This window comes from Thamnophis sirtalis, unplaced genomic scaffold, assembly GCF_051295495.1.
Source record: "Thamnophis sirtalis isolate CommonGarterSnake01/CBP01778 unplaced genomic scaffold, rThaSir2_p1.2 scaffold_5, whole genome shotgun sequence".
Classification (NCBI taxonomy): Eukaryota; Metazoa; Chordata; class Lepidosauria; order Squamata; family Natricidae; genus Thamnophis; species Thamnophis sirtalis.
In genome coordinates, this window is record NW_028261385.1 from 100,247,143 (window position 1) to 100,262,938 (window position 15,796).

At 41.9% G+C, this 15,796-nt stretch overlaps 1 protein-coding gene across 1 annotated transcript; it reads left to right on the forward strand.

The window, feature by feature from the left end:
* The first annotated feature begins 2,233 nt into the window (after nucleotides 1–2,233).
* NANS (N-acetylneuraminate synthase) lies at nucleotides 2,234–12,614 on the forward strand. Its single transcript, XM_014075785.2, has 6 exons — nucleotides 2,234–2,474; nucleotides 5,090–5,305; nucleotides 5,846–5,945; nucleotides 9,784–9,938; nucleotides 10,218–10,484; nucleotides 11,172–12,614. The coding sequence occupies exons 1-6, from the start codon at nucleotides 2,343–2,345 to the stop codon at nucleotides 11,379–11,381; spliced, it is 1,080 nt and encodes a 359-aa protein (XP_013931260.2). The 5' UTR covers nucleotides 2,234–2,342; the 3' UTR covers nucleotides 11,382–12,614.
* Nucleotides 12,615–15,796: the final 3,182 nt, after the last annotated feature.

Below are 15,796 nucleotides of genomic sequence, written 5' to 3' on the forward strand. Positions count from 1 at the left end.
TGAGAAAAGACACAGATGTTTTAAATATTGCAATGGGTACTTGGTGCTTACACCTTTAAAGACCAAAGGGTTGTACATCGGTACTCCACATTCATTTTAGAGAGGAGGGAGCAGGAAAAGTTACATTTCAAAGAACCAGACTTCCTCAAAACCCATCAGGTAAGTTTGGGGCATCAGTTCTAGAATTATCAGTAAACACATTTGATGAGTTTGAGGTATGGAAAGGCTGCTGCTGCAGCAAATATCCTAAAATTCAAAATAAAACAAATTCAATTATTTTTAAAAGAATTGTGAGGTTACAAAGATTAATACTGTTGCTTATCACTATTGTAGTATGCACATTGAGAACTTTCTCACCGGAAACAAATTCCTTGTGTGTGTAATCACACTTGGCCAATAAGAATTCTAAATTACTCCAATGATGGGATTCAATTTTTTTAAATTAAAGGTTCTGTGGGCGTGGCTTGGTGGGTGTGACATGGCTTGGTGGGCGTTGCAGGAGAAGGATACTGTAAAATCTCCATTCCCTCCCCACTCCAGGGGAAGGTTACTGCACAATCCCCATTTCCTCCCGTATCAGCTGGGACTTGGGAGGCAGAGAATAGATGGGGGCAGGACCAGTCAGAGATGGTATTTACCGGTTCTCTGAACTATTCAAAATTTGTGCTACCAGTTCTCCAGAACTGGTCAGAACCTGGGGAATACCACCTTTGGGGTACTCTCAAGACATACAGGACCACACATTCCATAATTCATAACCAGTAGGCAATCGATTGGGGAAGGTTGCACCACTCTATCCAATATTCAAATACAAAATAGAAAATAATCAGAAATCTCCCAAATTCTTTCCCCCTCCCATTCTGTCTATCTTAAAGATTCGGGATTGTGCAACTTCTTTCCAAAACAAGAGAAAGAAACACAACCTTTTGCAGCCTTCAGCTTTATTTTATGCAAATAGTTTTACTTGGTCCGTTGCCAAAAGAAATGGGTGTTAGCCTTAACCTCTTCCTGTTTCTTTTCAGAATGCATAATTCTGAATTTAGAGGGCCCCATCTGCCCTTCTAAATAACAAAGTAGCTCTAAATTTATAATGTATCTGCAAGGGATTAATGGACAGGAGGTGGGTTTTGCCTTTGGGCTTTCCTAAGCCGGCTTAGGCCGTCCTCTTGTGGTGCAGATTGCCACGTTAAAGGTTGCCATTATGTCTCATAGAAAAATTTAATTTTTTAAATTTAATTTGTCAAGCATGTATAACAGATAAAAGTATAAACATGACTATAAACACAGGAAATGGATACGAATAAATGGGGTTGTTAGGACCGGGACATTAGGCATGTCCATGCACTTATGCATACCCCTTACAGACCTCCTAGGAATGGGATGAGGTCAACAGTAGACAGTCTAAGGTTAAAGTTTTGGGGGTTTGGGGATGAAACCACAGTCAGGTAGTGCATTCCGGGCATTGACCACTGTTGCTGAAGTCGTATTTTCTGCCATCGAGTTTGAAGCTGTTTAAGTTAAGTTTGTATCTATTGTGAGCTCATGTATTTTTGCAGGACATTCTAGCAGATAATTTTGTGTACTATGTTCAGGTCAGACTGAAGGAGGCGTAGTTCTAAGTCGTCTAAGCCCAAAATTTCAAGCCTGATGGTATAAGGTGTTCTGTTGTGAGCAGAGAAGTGGAGGACTCTTCTCATGAAATATCTCTGGACTCTCTCAATTGTAATAATGTCTGATATGCAATGCAGGTTCCAGACAGATGAACTTATTCGAGAATAGGTCTAGCACAGGTTTTACATGCCCTAGTTTGCAATACAATATTACCGCAAGATTAGGTTAACAACTCTTAATGCCTTTTTGGCAAAGCTGTTACAATGAGCTCTGGTGCTTAGATCATTAGAAATGAGTTTTAAAGATATTTTTTTAGAAATGAGAAATTACTTAGCCAGATCAACACTACGAAGATCTTAAGGGTCTCTTAAACAATCATCATTTTCTTCACAAAAACCTGTCCATCAAATCCCCCCCCCCCAAAAACTTTCGGGATTCACAGATGCACCCAGATCCCGAGGGCGCCTGGTGGGAAACGTGCCACGCTTATAGCGCTGATTGGCTTCGGATCGGTTCGTTAGGATTGGATGCGGCGCAGCGCCTGTCTCTTTCCGTCATCGATAGGGAAGTAACGTGTTCCCTCCGACTGCTGGGCGTGGGCACGGGGGACGCATGCGCCGTGATAGGTTTTCGGTGCAGGAGGCAAAAGGATTCTTTGGACCGGTAGAGTTTGATCACGGAGCTTGCTTTGCGGCCGTGGGTCAGCGCCCCGGTCCTCAGCCATCGCCACGATGCCTTTGCAGTTTGAGCTGTGCCCGGGCCGGCTTGTCGGCGGAGATCATCCGTGCTTTATTATCGCCGAGATTGGCCAAAATCACCAGGGGGATCTCGAGATTGCCAAGCAGATGATTCGGGTGGCCAAGGTGGGGCGCGAGCCTGGCTTGGGTGGGGGGTGGAGGGTGGGGGGGGGGCTTGGCCTGAAGGCGAAGGAGGAGGATCGTGGGTTTCTCGGGAAAGGCGGGAGACAATGAATGGCTAGGCTTGGTTGGAGGCAGAAGAAAGAGGTGCAAGCCTTCATTTGATTCCTGGAGGTGCAGCGGTTCATGCCTCCGCCGGCTTACTTGGAGCTGAGCTGATTTGGTTTGGAGAACTGGAGTTGCGTAGCATGGTTTATTAGGATTATATTCCGTCTTTCCTTTATGAAGCTGTGCATTTTAATCACCCCCTCAAAAAGAAAGTATCTAAGTAAGAGAGAAAGGAAGGAAGGAAAGAGAAAGATGGAAGGAAGGGACGGAAGGAAGGAAAGAGAAAAAGAAAGAAAGCAAAAGGAAGGAAGGAAGGAAGGAAGGAAGGAAGGAAGGAAGGAAGGACAGAAAAAGAAAGAAAGCAGAAGGAAGGAAGAACCCGTTCAGTAGGAGAGCCAAAGTCTCCTGGTCAGCTTCCCTGGCTAAGGGTGGACTAGGAGCTGGAATTCCCAAATGTCCTCCCAATTCCTTCACCACCACTTCCTGAATGCTAATAAGAATAACCACAACTAAATATGCCTATTTGCATTTGCTGATATGTGGTCTTGGTTTGAGCAAAGCTCAATATAAAGCATAGAACAAAAATGAATCAAGTGAACATCTCCACCTCTGGAGCCTGGACTTGTGACTGTTGCATTGCTGTTCCACTTTCCCCACCAGAATAGAAAAGTTTGGAAAAGATGGGAGAATTACAACTAGGAGGCAATTGTGTGGATTCCCATTAAACATGTGTGAACAAAGCAGGGTGCAGCACACGTTTGCCTACTATATGTTGAACCTTGGGATGTGTTTAGAAATAGGTATTAATCCCTTTTCATCAATTTTAAGGGATTTATCAGTTGGGCTGCTGATCTGCAAGATGCCTAAACAATCTGAAAAAAAAGAGCTCTTCTTGCTTTATTCCTGTGACTGTGAGATTTATAAGAATGGTTAGGTACACAACCTCTTTCATTAAGCGTTTCAGAGCAGAGAGAAATGGATGTCACTTTGTGTCAGGTCTCTGTGAGGTTTTATGACTTCTGCTGCCACCTGCTTGGGAGTGAGGAAATAATCCCTTTCTTTAAACATTGTATATAATATCTTGTATGGTGCTTTTAAAGTACAGGCAGTCCTCGACATACAATCGTAATGGAATCTGCCCATTATAGTTGCAAGTGGTGGCGGCTGATAAGCAAGATGGTTTTGTTTAACGACCTCCCACCCTCTGCTCTACCTGATATGGCCGTTAACCAAAACGTGTAGGTTATTAAGCGGAGTGCAGGGCCCTTCATGAGGATGAGGGAGGTCTAGTGCAGGTCAGAACACGGCATTGTGCAAAGCGATGGATGCCCCTAATTAATTAATTAATTAATTAGTCATGTGTATGTAGTGTATATTTGGGGGGGAGGGCTTTGAGAGCTGCATGCAACGAAATGTCATTTTAATGTATGCCGCTTAGTGTACATTCAAAGTGACAATGAAGTTATTCTGAGTCTAAGTATGGCCATCTAATGGCACCATTGGGAAAGAGTCACTGGCTTCCAGTGTCTTTCCAGGTGGAATCCAAGGTACTGGTCATCATATTTAATGAACTATATAGCCCAGGGCCAGGCTATCTGGGAGGCCACCTTTCCCTAAGGACATTGACCCATCCCATCTGACAGGTCAGATAGCATGGACATGCTCCTAGCGCTTTCCCCTAAATATTGCCGTCTGATGGGAGCTAGGAAATATGTCTTTTCTGTAGCAGCCTTTGCCCTATGGGACACTCTGCCCCCTGAAGTTTGGCAGGATTCTACCTGCCTAGCCTTTTGTAAAGTTTTAAAGATATTACTTCCCCCACCCCCTTTTCCCCTAAGTTCTGGGATAAGACGAGATAACTGGATATTGGAAGCTTTACTTTGCACCAGGTGTTATTTTTAATGTGCTTGGTTTAGGATAGGTTTTATGCTGTTTTAATTTTTGATTGGGAGCTGCCTGAAGTTTGTTATAAGATTGGCGGCTATATACCATATTTTTCAGAGTATAAGATGCACCGGAGTATAAGATGTACCAAGATTTTGAAGAGGCAAATTAAAAAATGTTTTTACGCTCTGCAGACCTCCCACAAACGGCTCATATTTTGTCAAAAAAAGGGCATGCATAGCCTTTAGGAGGCTTGTAGAGTACTCCTGTGGGCTGGGGGGAGGGCAAAAACGAGCAAAAAATGGCCTGTTTTTCACTCATTTCTGCCCTCTCCAGCCCCCAGGAGCACCCTGGAAGGCTCCTAAAGGCTATGCACAGCCATTTTTGCGAAGGGAGTGGGGTTTCAGGAGGCAAAAAATGCTGTATTCAGTGTATCAGACGCACCCAGATTTTCACCCTCTTTTTTGAGGGAAAAAGGTGTGTCTTATACTTCAAAAAACACAGTAAATGTTTTAATAAAATAAACATGGAGCTTACTGTATATCACACAGATATGTCCCACTCTTTGTTGTGAGGCAGGTAGGTTAAAGCGGCCTAATGGAAGTCTTGCTGGGGTTGTCTCTTTGCAGGAATGCGGAGCAGACTGTGCCAAGTTCCAGAAAAGCGAATTGGAGCACAAATTCAACCGGAGAGCTTTGGAGAGGCCATACACGTCCAAACACTCTTGGGGGAGAACCTATGGGGAACACAAGCGCCACCTGGAGTTCAGCCACGATCAATACCGAGAGCTGCAACGCTACGCCAAGGAGATTGACATTTTCTTCACAGCATCTGGCATGGATGAAGTAAGAGTTGTGAATTTGGAATTTGAGGTTTAAAAGGAATTTCGGCTTCTGAGCTTGCCCACACAAAGGGGGGGGCAGAGATTCTTCCTAGAATAGCAATCCCAGAATTTATTGACATACTTAAAACTCAATTTCTTGCCTCTTTCTTGGCCTGAATACTTCAGGTCTTTACACATTTCATCTGCTTGTTCCCAGCACCTTTAGTCTTTCTTCCCACAAGAGAGAGAATAGCAGAATATATTAACGGGGGTTTAACAAGTGGAGTTAAGAGTTTCAGAGCCTATTGTGGTTTGACTTCAGAAAATGGAACCCAAACTGATGGAAGTTTAACACTAAACAACATCAAGAGCTGTACTGTGGATCAAAGAACCCAACTTTTTCTAGGGATTGCTGTGTTGAAGAAACCGATAACATATTTCTTTCATGATTTTGGTATGGCTATAATTGCCTTTTAATCCTTCTCTTAATTTTTTAGTGGGCCCATTCATCCTGTTGGAAATTTTGTTTTGATTTTGCTTTTTTGTGTGTCTTGCTCGATAGATGGCTGTAGAATTTCTGCACGAACTGGATGTTCCATTTTTTAAAGTCGGGTCGGGGGATACAAATAATTTCCCATACTTGGAGAAGACAGCCCAAAAAGGTAATTTGCTGGGAGCAGAGAAAATAATGGATGTGAAACCACCTGTTTTCATTTGTATAAATGAATGTGAATTCACATGCTCCTGTGTCCAAATAATTGATAAAATGCACAGTCATCTCTCTCCCTTTCTGAGAAAGAAGGGGAGAGAGAGCACAATATTATCTGCCTTGTCTGATTATAAATGGAGTATTTTATATTTCGGACTCAAAATTCATTTGCCAATGATGGGGCCAGTTATGTGGGAAACAACTTATTGATATCATGCTGCAATTTCTATTAAGGAGATAGAGAGAATTAAGGCCACATCATCTTTGGCAGCGAGTCTTGTTTTTCGACTCCAAATATCTTTAGATGTTGACCAGAGGTGGGTTGCTACCAGTTCGGGCAAACTGGTAGTGGAATGTTGGCCTGAGTCGCAGAACCGGTCACGCCTCCGAACTGGTTCCTTGGTCGCCGCTGCATGTTTTTTTCTCCTTTTTTAATGCGCAGAACTATTTATGGGCAACTGCACATGCGCGCAGGAACCCGAAGTAAGGCCAGCAGCAACTCACCCGATGTTGACTTCTCTATCGCATCCAAAGGATAATCCTCTTTTATTAATTTATTTAAAAGATTAAAATATATTTTTTTTCTTTCCTTCTTTTGGATGCAATGGGTATGGGGAGGCATATTATTTTTCCTGCTTTGGACTCCCCAGAGAACAGCTTAGAATAGAATTAGGTATATGCAACTGCCTTGATTTTAACCATTGGAAGATACCGGTGTGTTTTTTTCTTCCAGAGTCTTAATAGATATAGCAGGAAACTTGACAGACAAGATGCAATTCTTCAAGCCGTCTTTTTTATTCTCAGCAGACCTCTCAGTAGCTGGGCCCTCCTTGACAAAGTTCACCTGAAAGAATAATTCAATTTGCTTTTATTACTATGTTCGAATGCTGATGGTTTTGCCTCACTTCTCTCTGTAGAGCAGGGCCGTTCAGCTGCTTCAATGATTTGGAAGCAGGCTGTTCAAAATCTGCTACTGAATTGTTATTTTACACTTAAAAAAAGGAGCAGATGCACAGGAAATAGCAACTTTAACAGTAATTCCCTAGTTTGGTGAATTTAAATGAACCATATATTTTTCTTAGCCCCATCCATTCTTAGGTCCTGGTCAACTGTGTGGCTGGGCTTGGTCCCTGGTCTGTCACTGGGGTGTGTGGGGTGATCCTGACTCAAAAAAGATGGATAGTCCTCTGCCAGGAAGATCTAAAACTAGCTTTTCATATTGTTACATATCGTGAAACATCGCTGGGTTGAGTTTCAGGATGTTGCCCCTGGGGATGTGGACAAGGCCATGAGAGCTGTGAGTGCCTCCACATGTGTACTGGACCCGTGCCCCTCCTGGGTGGTTGTCAACAGCAGGGAGGTGACACGGGGCTGGATCCAGGCGGTTGTTACCGCCTCCCTTCAGGAGGGGGTCTTTCCCCCCGCACTTAAAGCGGCGGTGGTGAGACCCCTCCTGAAGAAACCATCTTTGGATCCAGCCGTTCTTAACAATTACCGTCCAGTCTCCAACCTCCCCTTTGTGGGGAAGGGTTGTTGAGAAGGTGGTGGCCTTTCAGCTCCAGTGGGCCTTGGAGGAAGCCAGCTATCTTGACCCATTCCAGTCCAGCTTCAGACCTGGTTACAGCACAGAAACCGCTTTGGTCGCATTGACCGATGACCTCTGGAGAGCCAGGGATCGAGGCCATGCCTCCATCCTGGTTCTCCTTGACCTCTCAGCGGCTTTCGATACCATCGACCATGGTATCCTTCTGCGACGACTGCGAGAGGTGGGGGTGGGAGGCACTGTTTTGCAGTGGTTCTCCTCTTACCTCTCGGACAGGTCGCAGTCGGTGTTAGTTGGGGGGCAGAGATCGAACCCTAGGCCCCTAACATATGGGGTGCCGCAGGGTTCGGTCCTGTCTCCCCTACTTTTCAACATCTACATGAAACCGCTGGGCGAGATCATTCGGCGGCACGGGATAAAATACCACCAGTATGCGGACGATACCCAGCTGTATCTGTCCGTCCCGTGCCAACTCAATGAAGCGGTGGACGTGATGTCCCAGGGACTTGAAGCTGTTAGGGACTGGATGAGGGCTAACAAACTCGTGCTCAACCCGGATAAGACCGAGTGGCTGTTGTGTTTCCCTCCCGCCAATTTGGCAAATATTCCATCTCTCAGGCTGGGGGGTCAAACATTATACCCCTCAGACAGGGTCCGCAACTTGGGAGTCCTCCTGGACCCACAGCTGACTTTCGAACACCATTTGTCAGCTGTGACCAGGGGGGCATTTGCCCAGGTTCGCCTGGTGCACCAGTTGCGCCCCTACCTGAACCGGGAGGCTCTCACAACAGTCACTCGTGCCCTTGTGACCTCTAGGCTGGAGTACTGCAATGTGCTCTACATGGGGCTGCCCTTGAGGAGTATTCGGCGACTTCAGCTAGTCCAGAATGCAGCCGCGCGAGCGATTGTGGGTGCACCTCGCTTCACCCACGTAACACCTATCCTCCGCGAGCTGCGCTGGCTACCTGTCGATCTCTGGATACGCTTCAAGGTGCTGCTTGCCACCTATAAAGCCCTTCATGCTGGTGGATCTGGGTACTTGAGAGACCGCCTACTGCCGATCACCTCCACACGACCCATTAGATCTCATCGTTTAGGCCTCCTCCGAGTTCCATCCGCTGGCCAATGCCGATTGGCCACCACGCAAAGGAGAGCCTTCTCGGTGGTAGCCCCGACCCAATGGAACGATCTCCCCGTGGAGCTTCGTACCCTCACCACCCTCCAGATCTTCCGCACAGCCCTTAGAATCTGGCTATCCCGTCAGGCCTGGGGCTAAAGATTGTAACCTGCCCGAATGGTATGAATGTTGCGTTTTAATCATGTACTGTCTTATATGTAAAAGTCTGTTTTCCCCCCCTTCCTTTGGATTGTGAGCCACCCTGAGTCCCCCCAGGGAAAAGGGCGGCATACAAATAAATAAACAATCAAACAATCAATCAATCAATCCCTCCTCTTTTTCTGAATGTTTCCCACAATACAGTACATCATTTTTAAAGGGGTTTTTTTTTTTGGCTTTATGATAACAGTTGATGGTAATAAAACAATAGTATTCTTCAAAGAAAAGGTTTCTCTTCGTGGGCTCCCTCAAACAGGTCTATCCTGTCTTTTTGAACTCAAAACCAGGAGACAAACATTTAGGAATGTCTCAAATATAATTAAAATTACCTTGACAAATTTGTCACATTTGGTCACATTTAGGATAGTATCTAAAACAAATTGTAAATTATTCTGCCATTAAACCAACAAAAATATTAACCTTGGGTAAAAAAATAAAACATGGAAGATGGATTCATGGACCCTATTAAAATCTAGCATTAGAATAGGGGTGTCCAACCCTGGCAACTTTTAAGTCTTGTGGACTTCAGCTCCCAAAATTCCCTAGCCAGTTCACAAGTTGAAGTCCATAGGTCTTAAAATTGCCAAGGTTGGACACCCCTGCATTAGAAGGACTTTCTAAAAATGTTTAGCTGGAAATTCTTTCATGGGAAATTTCAAGGTGGATACATATTAGCCAATTTGGGGTGTAAAATAATTGGAGAATTCAAATCCATAGACAAAATGGAGCCACATTGTATCTGGGAAGAGGAAAAGAAATGATGTAGTGAACAAGTTGAACTAAAATTTATCCATACGGAAAAAAGGATGTACTTAATAAGATTATTAATTGATAGTGTATCAGTTTGTATAACTTGGCGATAGAAGTCAATCATAGTAAAATTAAAAATGCTGCCTTGGCTTTTCATTCCAGGTCGCCCAATGGTAATCTCCAGTGGGATGCAGTCAATGAGCATAATGCAGCAGGTTTACAAACTGGTGAAGCCCATCAACCCAAATTTCTGTTTTCTCCAGTGCACCAGTGCCTACCCCCTTCATCCTAAAGATGTCAATCTTCGTGTCATAACGGTCAGTGAGGAATAATGCCTGGAGGGTTGTAGGAGAATATAGCAATGTAGGACAGTATAACTGTGATAATTCCTGCAAGACAATTTTGATTGCCAGCTCAGGGTTGAGTAGGACTTGAATTTGAGAACTTTCTATGTAGAGTAAGCCTGCAAAGGTAACTCCAGTTTTCTGGTGAGTATCCCTGTGTTAGACTATGAGAAAAAAACCCTCTCATATTCAACATGAGTGAGTCAAACCACTTTGCTTTACCAATTTCTATCAATTTTATTATCATTTTAGGAATACCACTCAGCCTTCCCAGATATTCCTATTGGTTATTCAGGTCATGAGACTGGGATAGCCATTTCTGTTGCTGCAGTGGCGATGGGGGCCAAGATATTGGAGCGCCACATCACTTTAGACAAGACATGGAAAGGCAATGACCATGAAGCATCTCTGGAGCCCAAAGAGTTAGCAGAATTGGTGAGAAGCATCCGGATGGTAGAGAAAGCCATGGGATCACCGATCAAACAGCTCTTGCCTTGTGAAGAAGCTTGCAATGAAAAGGTAATTCCTTGAAGGCAGAAAGACCTTCTTCCCAGGAATTATATTCCATGTTTTTCTGGATGACTGAGGGTAAGCTGTTGACTTACTCCTGATATGAGTAGGCCTGCCTGATTTGGTCAGGTACCAAGAAGGTGGATACTGAACTTTCGAATTACTAAATGAAAGCTCAGAGCAGATGTGCCTGTAGGGGTGGACAAGCGAGCATCCCACGATGGAAGCAGCAATGGAAGCTGTCCCCTAGTCATACCTGTCTCCCGCCGTCACATGCAGATTCAAGGGAGTTTGGAACTTGCAGTGTATTGCTGCTTTCATTCCAGTGAAAGTCTAATTCCCACAGATATTTCTGCCTACCATTATTCCTTATTATAAATCCCAGGCTTTAGGACAAGTAGGAGCTATTAACTGAGCAACATCTGCAAACTTCAGAACCAAAATCCTTAGATTAATAAGATTAATTATCTAAAACTATATCTACATTCATGGGCATTAGGCATTGACTTGTGACCGCAATCACTTCTCTTGCTGAAGCTAAACCAAGGTGGATCTGGTTTGTGCCTGGATAAGAAGTGGTCTGGGAACTCCATATGTCTTCTCTGAAATCTACGTTGTTTGAATGGCTTACAGCACCTTCCGTCCTAAATTCTCCGTAGAACAACTTTGCCTATTTAAATTTCGCTTTTTTTGCAGTTGGGAAAATCCGTAATTGCCAAAGTCAGGATCCCAGAAGGCACCATACTCACATTGGACATGCTCACAATAAAGGTGGGGGAACCCAAAGGATATCCACCAGAAGATATTTTTGAGTTGGTTGGCAAGAAGGTCAAGGTCAATATTGACGAAGATGAGACCATTGTTGAAGATGCAATTGAAAACCATGTGAAAAAAATGAAATGCTGAGTGGCATTATATACTTATCAAGGATTGTCTTGGGAAGTGTGATTGGCCAAAATATTAAAATCCTAATATTTAAAATTGCATTGAAGATATGTGGGAAAGTGAACCTTGATGAGATTTTTCTTTCATAGCGAATTTCATTTCTCTACCATTCTGAAGAACAGAAATAGGGCAATATACATTTTTCTTCAGAATGTGTGGCTAGGAACCTTGTGCTCAGAAATGGCATAGTGTCCTACCAGTTAGGATATTGCCCAAAAAGTACTGCAGAGCTATGGAAATGATACTTTTCTAGGATTAAATAGTTCTAGTTCTCATGTTAAGATTAGACTCTTCTAATGTGGAGAATTCAGGACAAGAACTGCAGTGCTAGTTGGGAATACCACAGAGAATAGTAAATTCTATGCTCTTACAATTTGATTTGTCAGTCTTCCTTCCCTGTCTTTATCATTAAGGTTTGTCTATAGAGAAAATATAAAATGTATACAAACCACACTTATTTTTAAACCTCCCTTATATGCTTCTAGGCTATCAAGTACCGGCATCTAATCAGCTTGTATAGACAAACCTGATTATTAGACATTTAAGGAAAACTTTGTCCTAAAACTGAGCTTATGATCAATGATTGCTTTTTTGAAATAAAAAATTAAGTTGGCTATCATAAGCAATTCCTACCGAGAAACAAATTCAGTCAACATGTTTAACGTAACCCTGTTTTTATGATGCTATTGTTTTTGGTTGTATCATATGCCTTGTAATGAATCAGAATCACTCAAGATGTTTTAATGAATGTAGCATTATTTATTCTATTATGGTATACTGATAATTCACATTTCAATCTTGAAAACTTTGAATGAAGAATGCTGGCTTATGCTTGAAAAGTGTCCAAGAGAGTTCATCCTTGTGAGATTGATTTACTTAAAAACTCAAGTGTAAATTTCAGGCTTCTGTTAGTCCACCTACCCTGTTTCAGGACCATTCTGGTACATGTTAATGAGTGTTACATTTATATAAATTCATATAGTCTAATATAGGCTGCAGCTTGTGAAAGTGAAGATGCAGTCTATGTGCTATGGAGTGCTCACAGGTGCATGCGTCTTCTAAAAAGTATTCCACTATGCGGGTGTCACGGAAGCCCAGAAACAAGGAGAGGAAGTGGGTGCAGGCTTGTTTGCTCAACCATTTGATGCAATGTCAGCATAGATTTTTTTTTGTAATTCATGACGGTGTCATTCTATTAATTCTATTATTCCACTTTAAGGAAATGATTAAACAATAATGGACATTTTTTTTAAGATTTGAAAAAGTTAATAAAATTTGTTGAATAAACTTTTTTGTACCCTGTTTGTTTTCATGGGGACAACTCTATTGCATCTCCTGTGGGATCTTCTATCATTGAGGGAGGAAAGAGAGCCCCTTTAGACACTTTTTGATTTGATGAAGGATGAGTGCTGCCAGAAATACAACACTGCTGCCCAGAACTGTGTTTGAAAAAACCACAACTTTTTAGGCCATAGCAACAGGGACAATATACTAAACAAGGTTTGTGAAGGATGGTTTTGCATATGTAGACCAAATCTGTCTCAGTCTTAACAAAACACAAATCAAAACAATGGGGACAGAGTTATGGGGAAATCAGAAAAGCTTTGTTTAGGAACAAGGGCTCAGTCCTTCCTTGGGAATTCCATCTCAAATTACCTATCATCCACAAAGTGGTTCTAAAAACTAACCTATAGTTCTACTCTGCCAGTAACAACCATCCAGGTATATTAGCCTTGTCATTACTGGGTCTGCTTGGAAAGAGGGAAGTATGGTCCACCTTAGGCAAGGGTATCAAACTTGTGTGGTCACGTGACGTATTGTGACCCCCCCTTTGTTAATATGGGGGTGAGCATGGGCAGTGTGTGACGCATCCAACCTAACACCCCTGATTAAAGCCAACATGATTCAGTCCCAGACCAAGCTGCAGGATTAATGGGAAAGCAAAATGGGAGTTGATCCAACACACATCTGGATGATTGGTTGCCTGAGATTGTGATATCTGGGATTTTTTTTAGACATACAGATTACAAATTTGTCCTTCCCCATACTGCTTGAAATGCTAGAAGGATTGAAGTTACCTCATGATGAAGTTATAAAAAAGTCATGTAATTAAATTAAGTGAAAGTCAAACATCTTTAACGTTCTTTTTCCATTATTTGTCATGTTAACTATCAGCATTCTTAACTTTTATGAAATTTCTTTTTAAAAAAAATTATCACTGTACTCTATTTTTCTCAAGACATTGCTCATCCGAAGCATTAATACAATGCTTTAGTGGTGATTGCATTTCCCTTTAGTATATATCAAAGTACTACTATTAAGTTTTCCTAAGGTCGTTCAGGAATTTGATTTCACTCAAGAGATTTCAGAGTTGTAGGACCACAAATGGAAAACTTGTTTACAGCCCTTTAAAACAACTGTATCTTTTCCTAGAACCCCAGAACACTTCCAGTATGATTGAGCCTACCATTTTGGTGCTTGATTTTTTACTGTGTTTAGGTATGCACAAAGGCACAAAAGTGGCAATTTTTCAAAGCAGCTGAAACTTTCCCCAGGGTCATGAGGAACCTGACTTTCTACGCCATTCCAGAAATGGACTGAGTTTAAATGGTGCTATTTTGTGCTCACAATATTTATGGAATTATTGAGCAAGTCTTGGAAAATGTTTGGAAAAATGTTTTAATCTTAAAACTGCTTAGCCTTCAAAATGCAGTACTTTGAGCTGAAAATGTTTCAAACTGGAAAAATCTTACTCAGTGTAACTTTATAGGCATGTGAAGTAGAATCTTGCTTTAGAAATTAGAATGCTAACTTCTATACATAAGGAATGATGAACAAAGTGCTGTTTTAAGAGGGAAAGTTGAAAATTATCAGTTACGTTAAGAACAACTGAAATAAGATACCATTTTTTTCAACTCCCTTACAACAGTGGCCAGATTTATGCACTGAAAAGCAGGACCTTCCTTGGGTTACATGACTCTGAAAGAAGGGGGAAGAAGGCTTTGAATGGAATAGTCATTAACAGTCAGAGTTACTGCCCAAATTATTCTTCAAAGACAACTGGGGATTTTTCTTCAGAGTATTTTTCTCTGTGACTTTCAGACAGATCTGGCGTATCTTTGTACTCAAATCTTATTCTTGCTGACTTTTCCCTCCATATTAAATTTTATCTCATCCCACTGTTTCCAGAGTATTGTGGTAAACAGAGGCCTGAGAATTTGTTCCAATTCCCCCCCCCCCCCAAAAAAAGCACCAATATTTTTAAGTAGCATATGGAGCTTTCCAGGAGCATCCTTCCTACTGAAAACACCCGAGTCCTGAGTGGCAATGAGAAAAGCATGAAGTAATAGGAAGATAAACTGAAAATGAAATTGCCAGTATCCTACGCATCTTTGTAAACAAAAGAAGGATCACTAGTCAAGCACCATACTTTATGCAGGGATCCAATCCCTCTTTCATCCGATTGAGAGAAGAAACAGAAATATTCCACCATCCTTAGATTCAGTTCCACTTGTATACATCTATAACAAAATAGATACATCTATAACAAAATATCAAGAGTAGGCCCAAAGTTTATGCAAATCTCCAAAGTTTGCTATTATTAGAGTGAAGTTTCATAAACTGAGATGTGGAGTCTATCAGATAAGAATTTGCAAATGCATAGGGATTGGTGTACACTTCGATGCTTCGGCACATTATTGAAACAAAAGGAGCATTTTGCACTGCATATAAATCATCTGGAAATGGACATCTGCCTGTCTACTTTTTACCCTAAAGAGGCTAGTAATAAAGAACCATTAGTAAGCTGATGGTTTAAATGCATAACTGAATCCCATGCATTAAAAAAGGTATTGTAAGCAGTAACTATATATAATAATATGAATACCCCGAAGAAATAATACAAAGCAACTTAGAACTGAGGAGAAATTTCCTGACAGTTAGAACAATTAATCAGTGGAACAGCTTGCCTCCAGAAGTTGTGACTGCCCCAACACTGCAAGTCTTTAAGAAGATGTTGGATAGCCATTTGTCTGAAACGGTATAGGGTTTCCTACCTAGGCAGGGTGTTGGACTAGAAGACCTCCAAGGTCCCTTCCAACTTTGCTAATTGTATTGTATAGGAATCCACGTGAATACTCAAAACAATATTCTTTAAAGAGACTGCACATTTCCAAACCTTCAGTTGCTGAAATTTTAAATGATGTATCAATGCTACATTAGAATAAAATTGTCTGAGTTTTTAACAATTTTCTTCCTGTATAAATGTGGATATAGAGAACATAGTTCAACCTCTATTTCTATTTTTAAATTAAAGGGGAGGTTCTCAAGACAATTAATAGATTTTAAAGAGCTAGTTTAGAAGAAAAAACACAAAA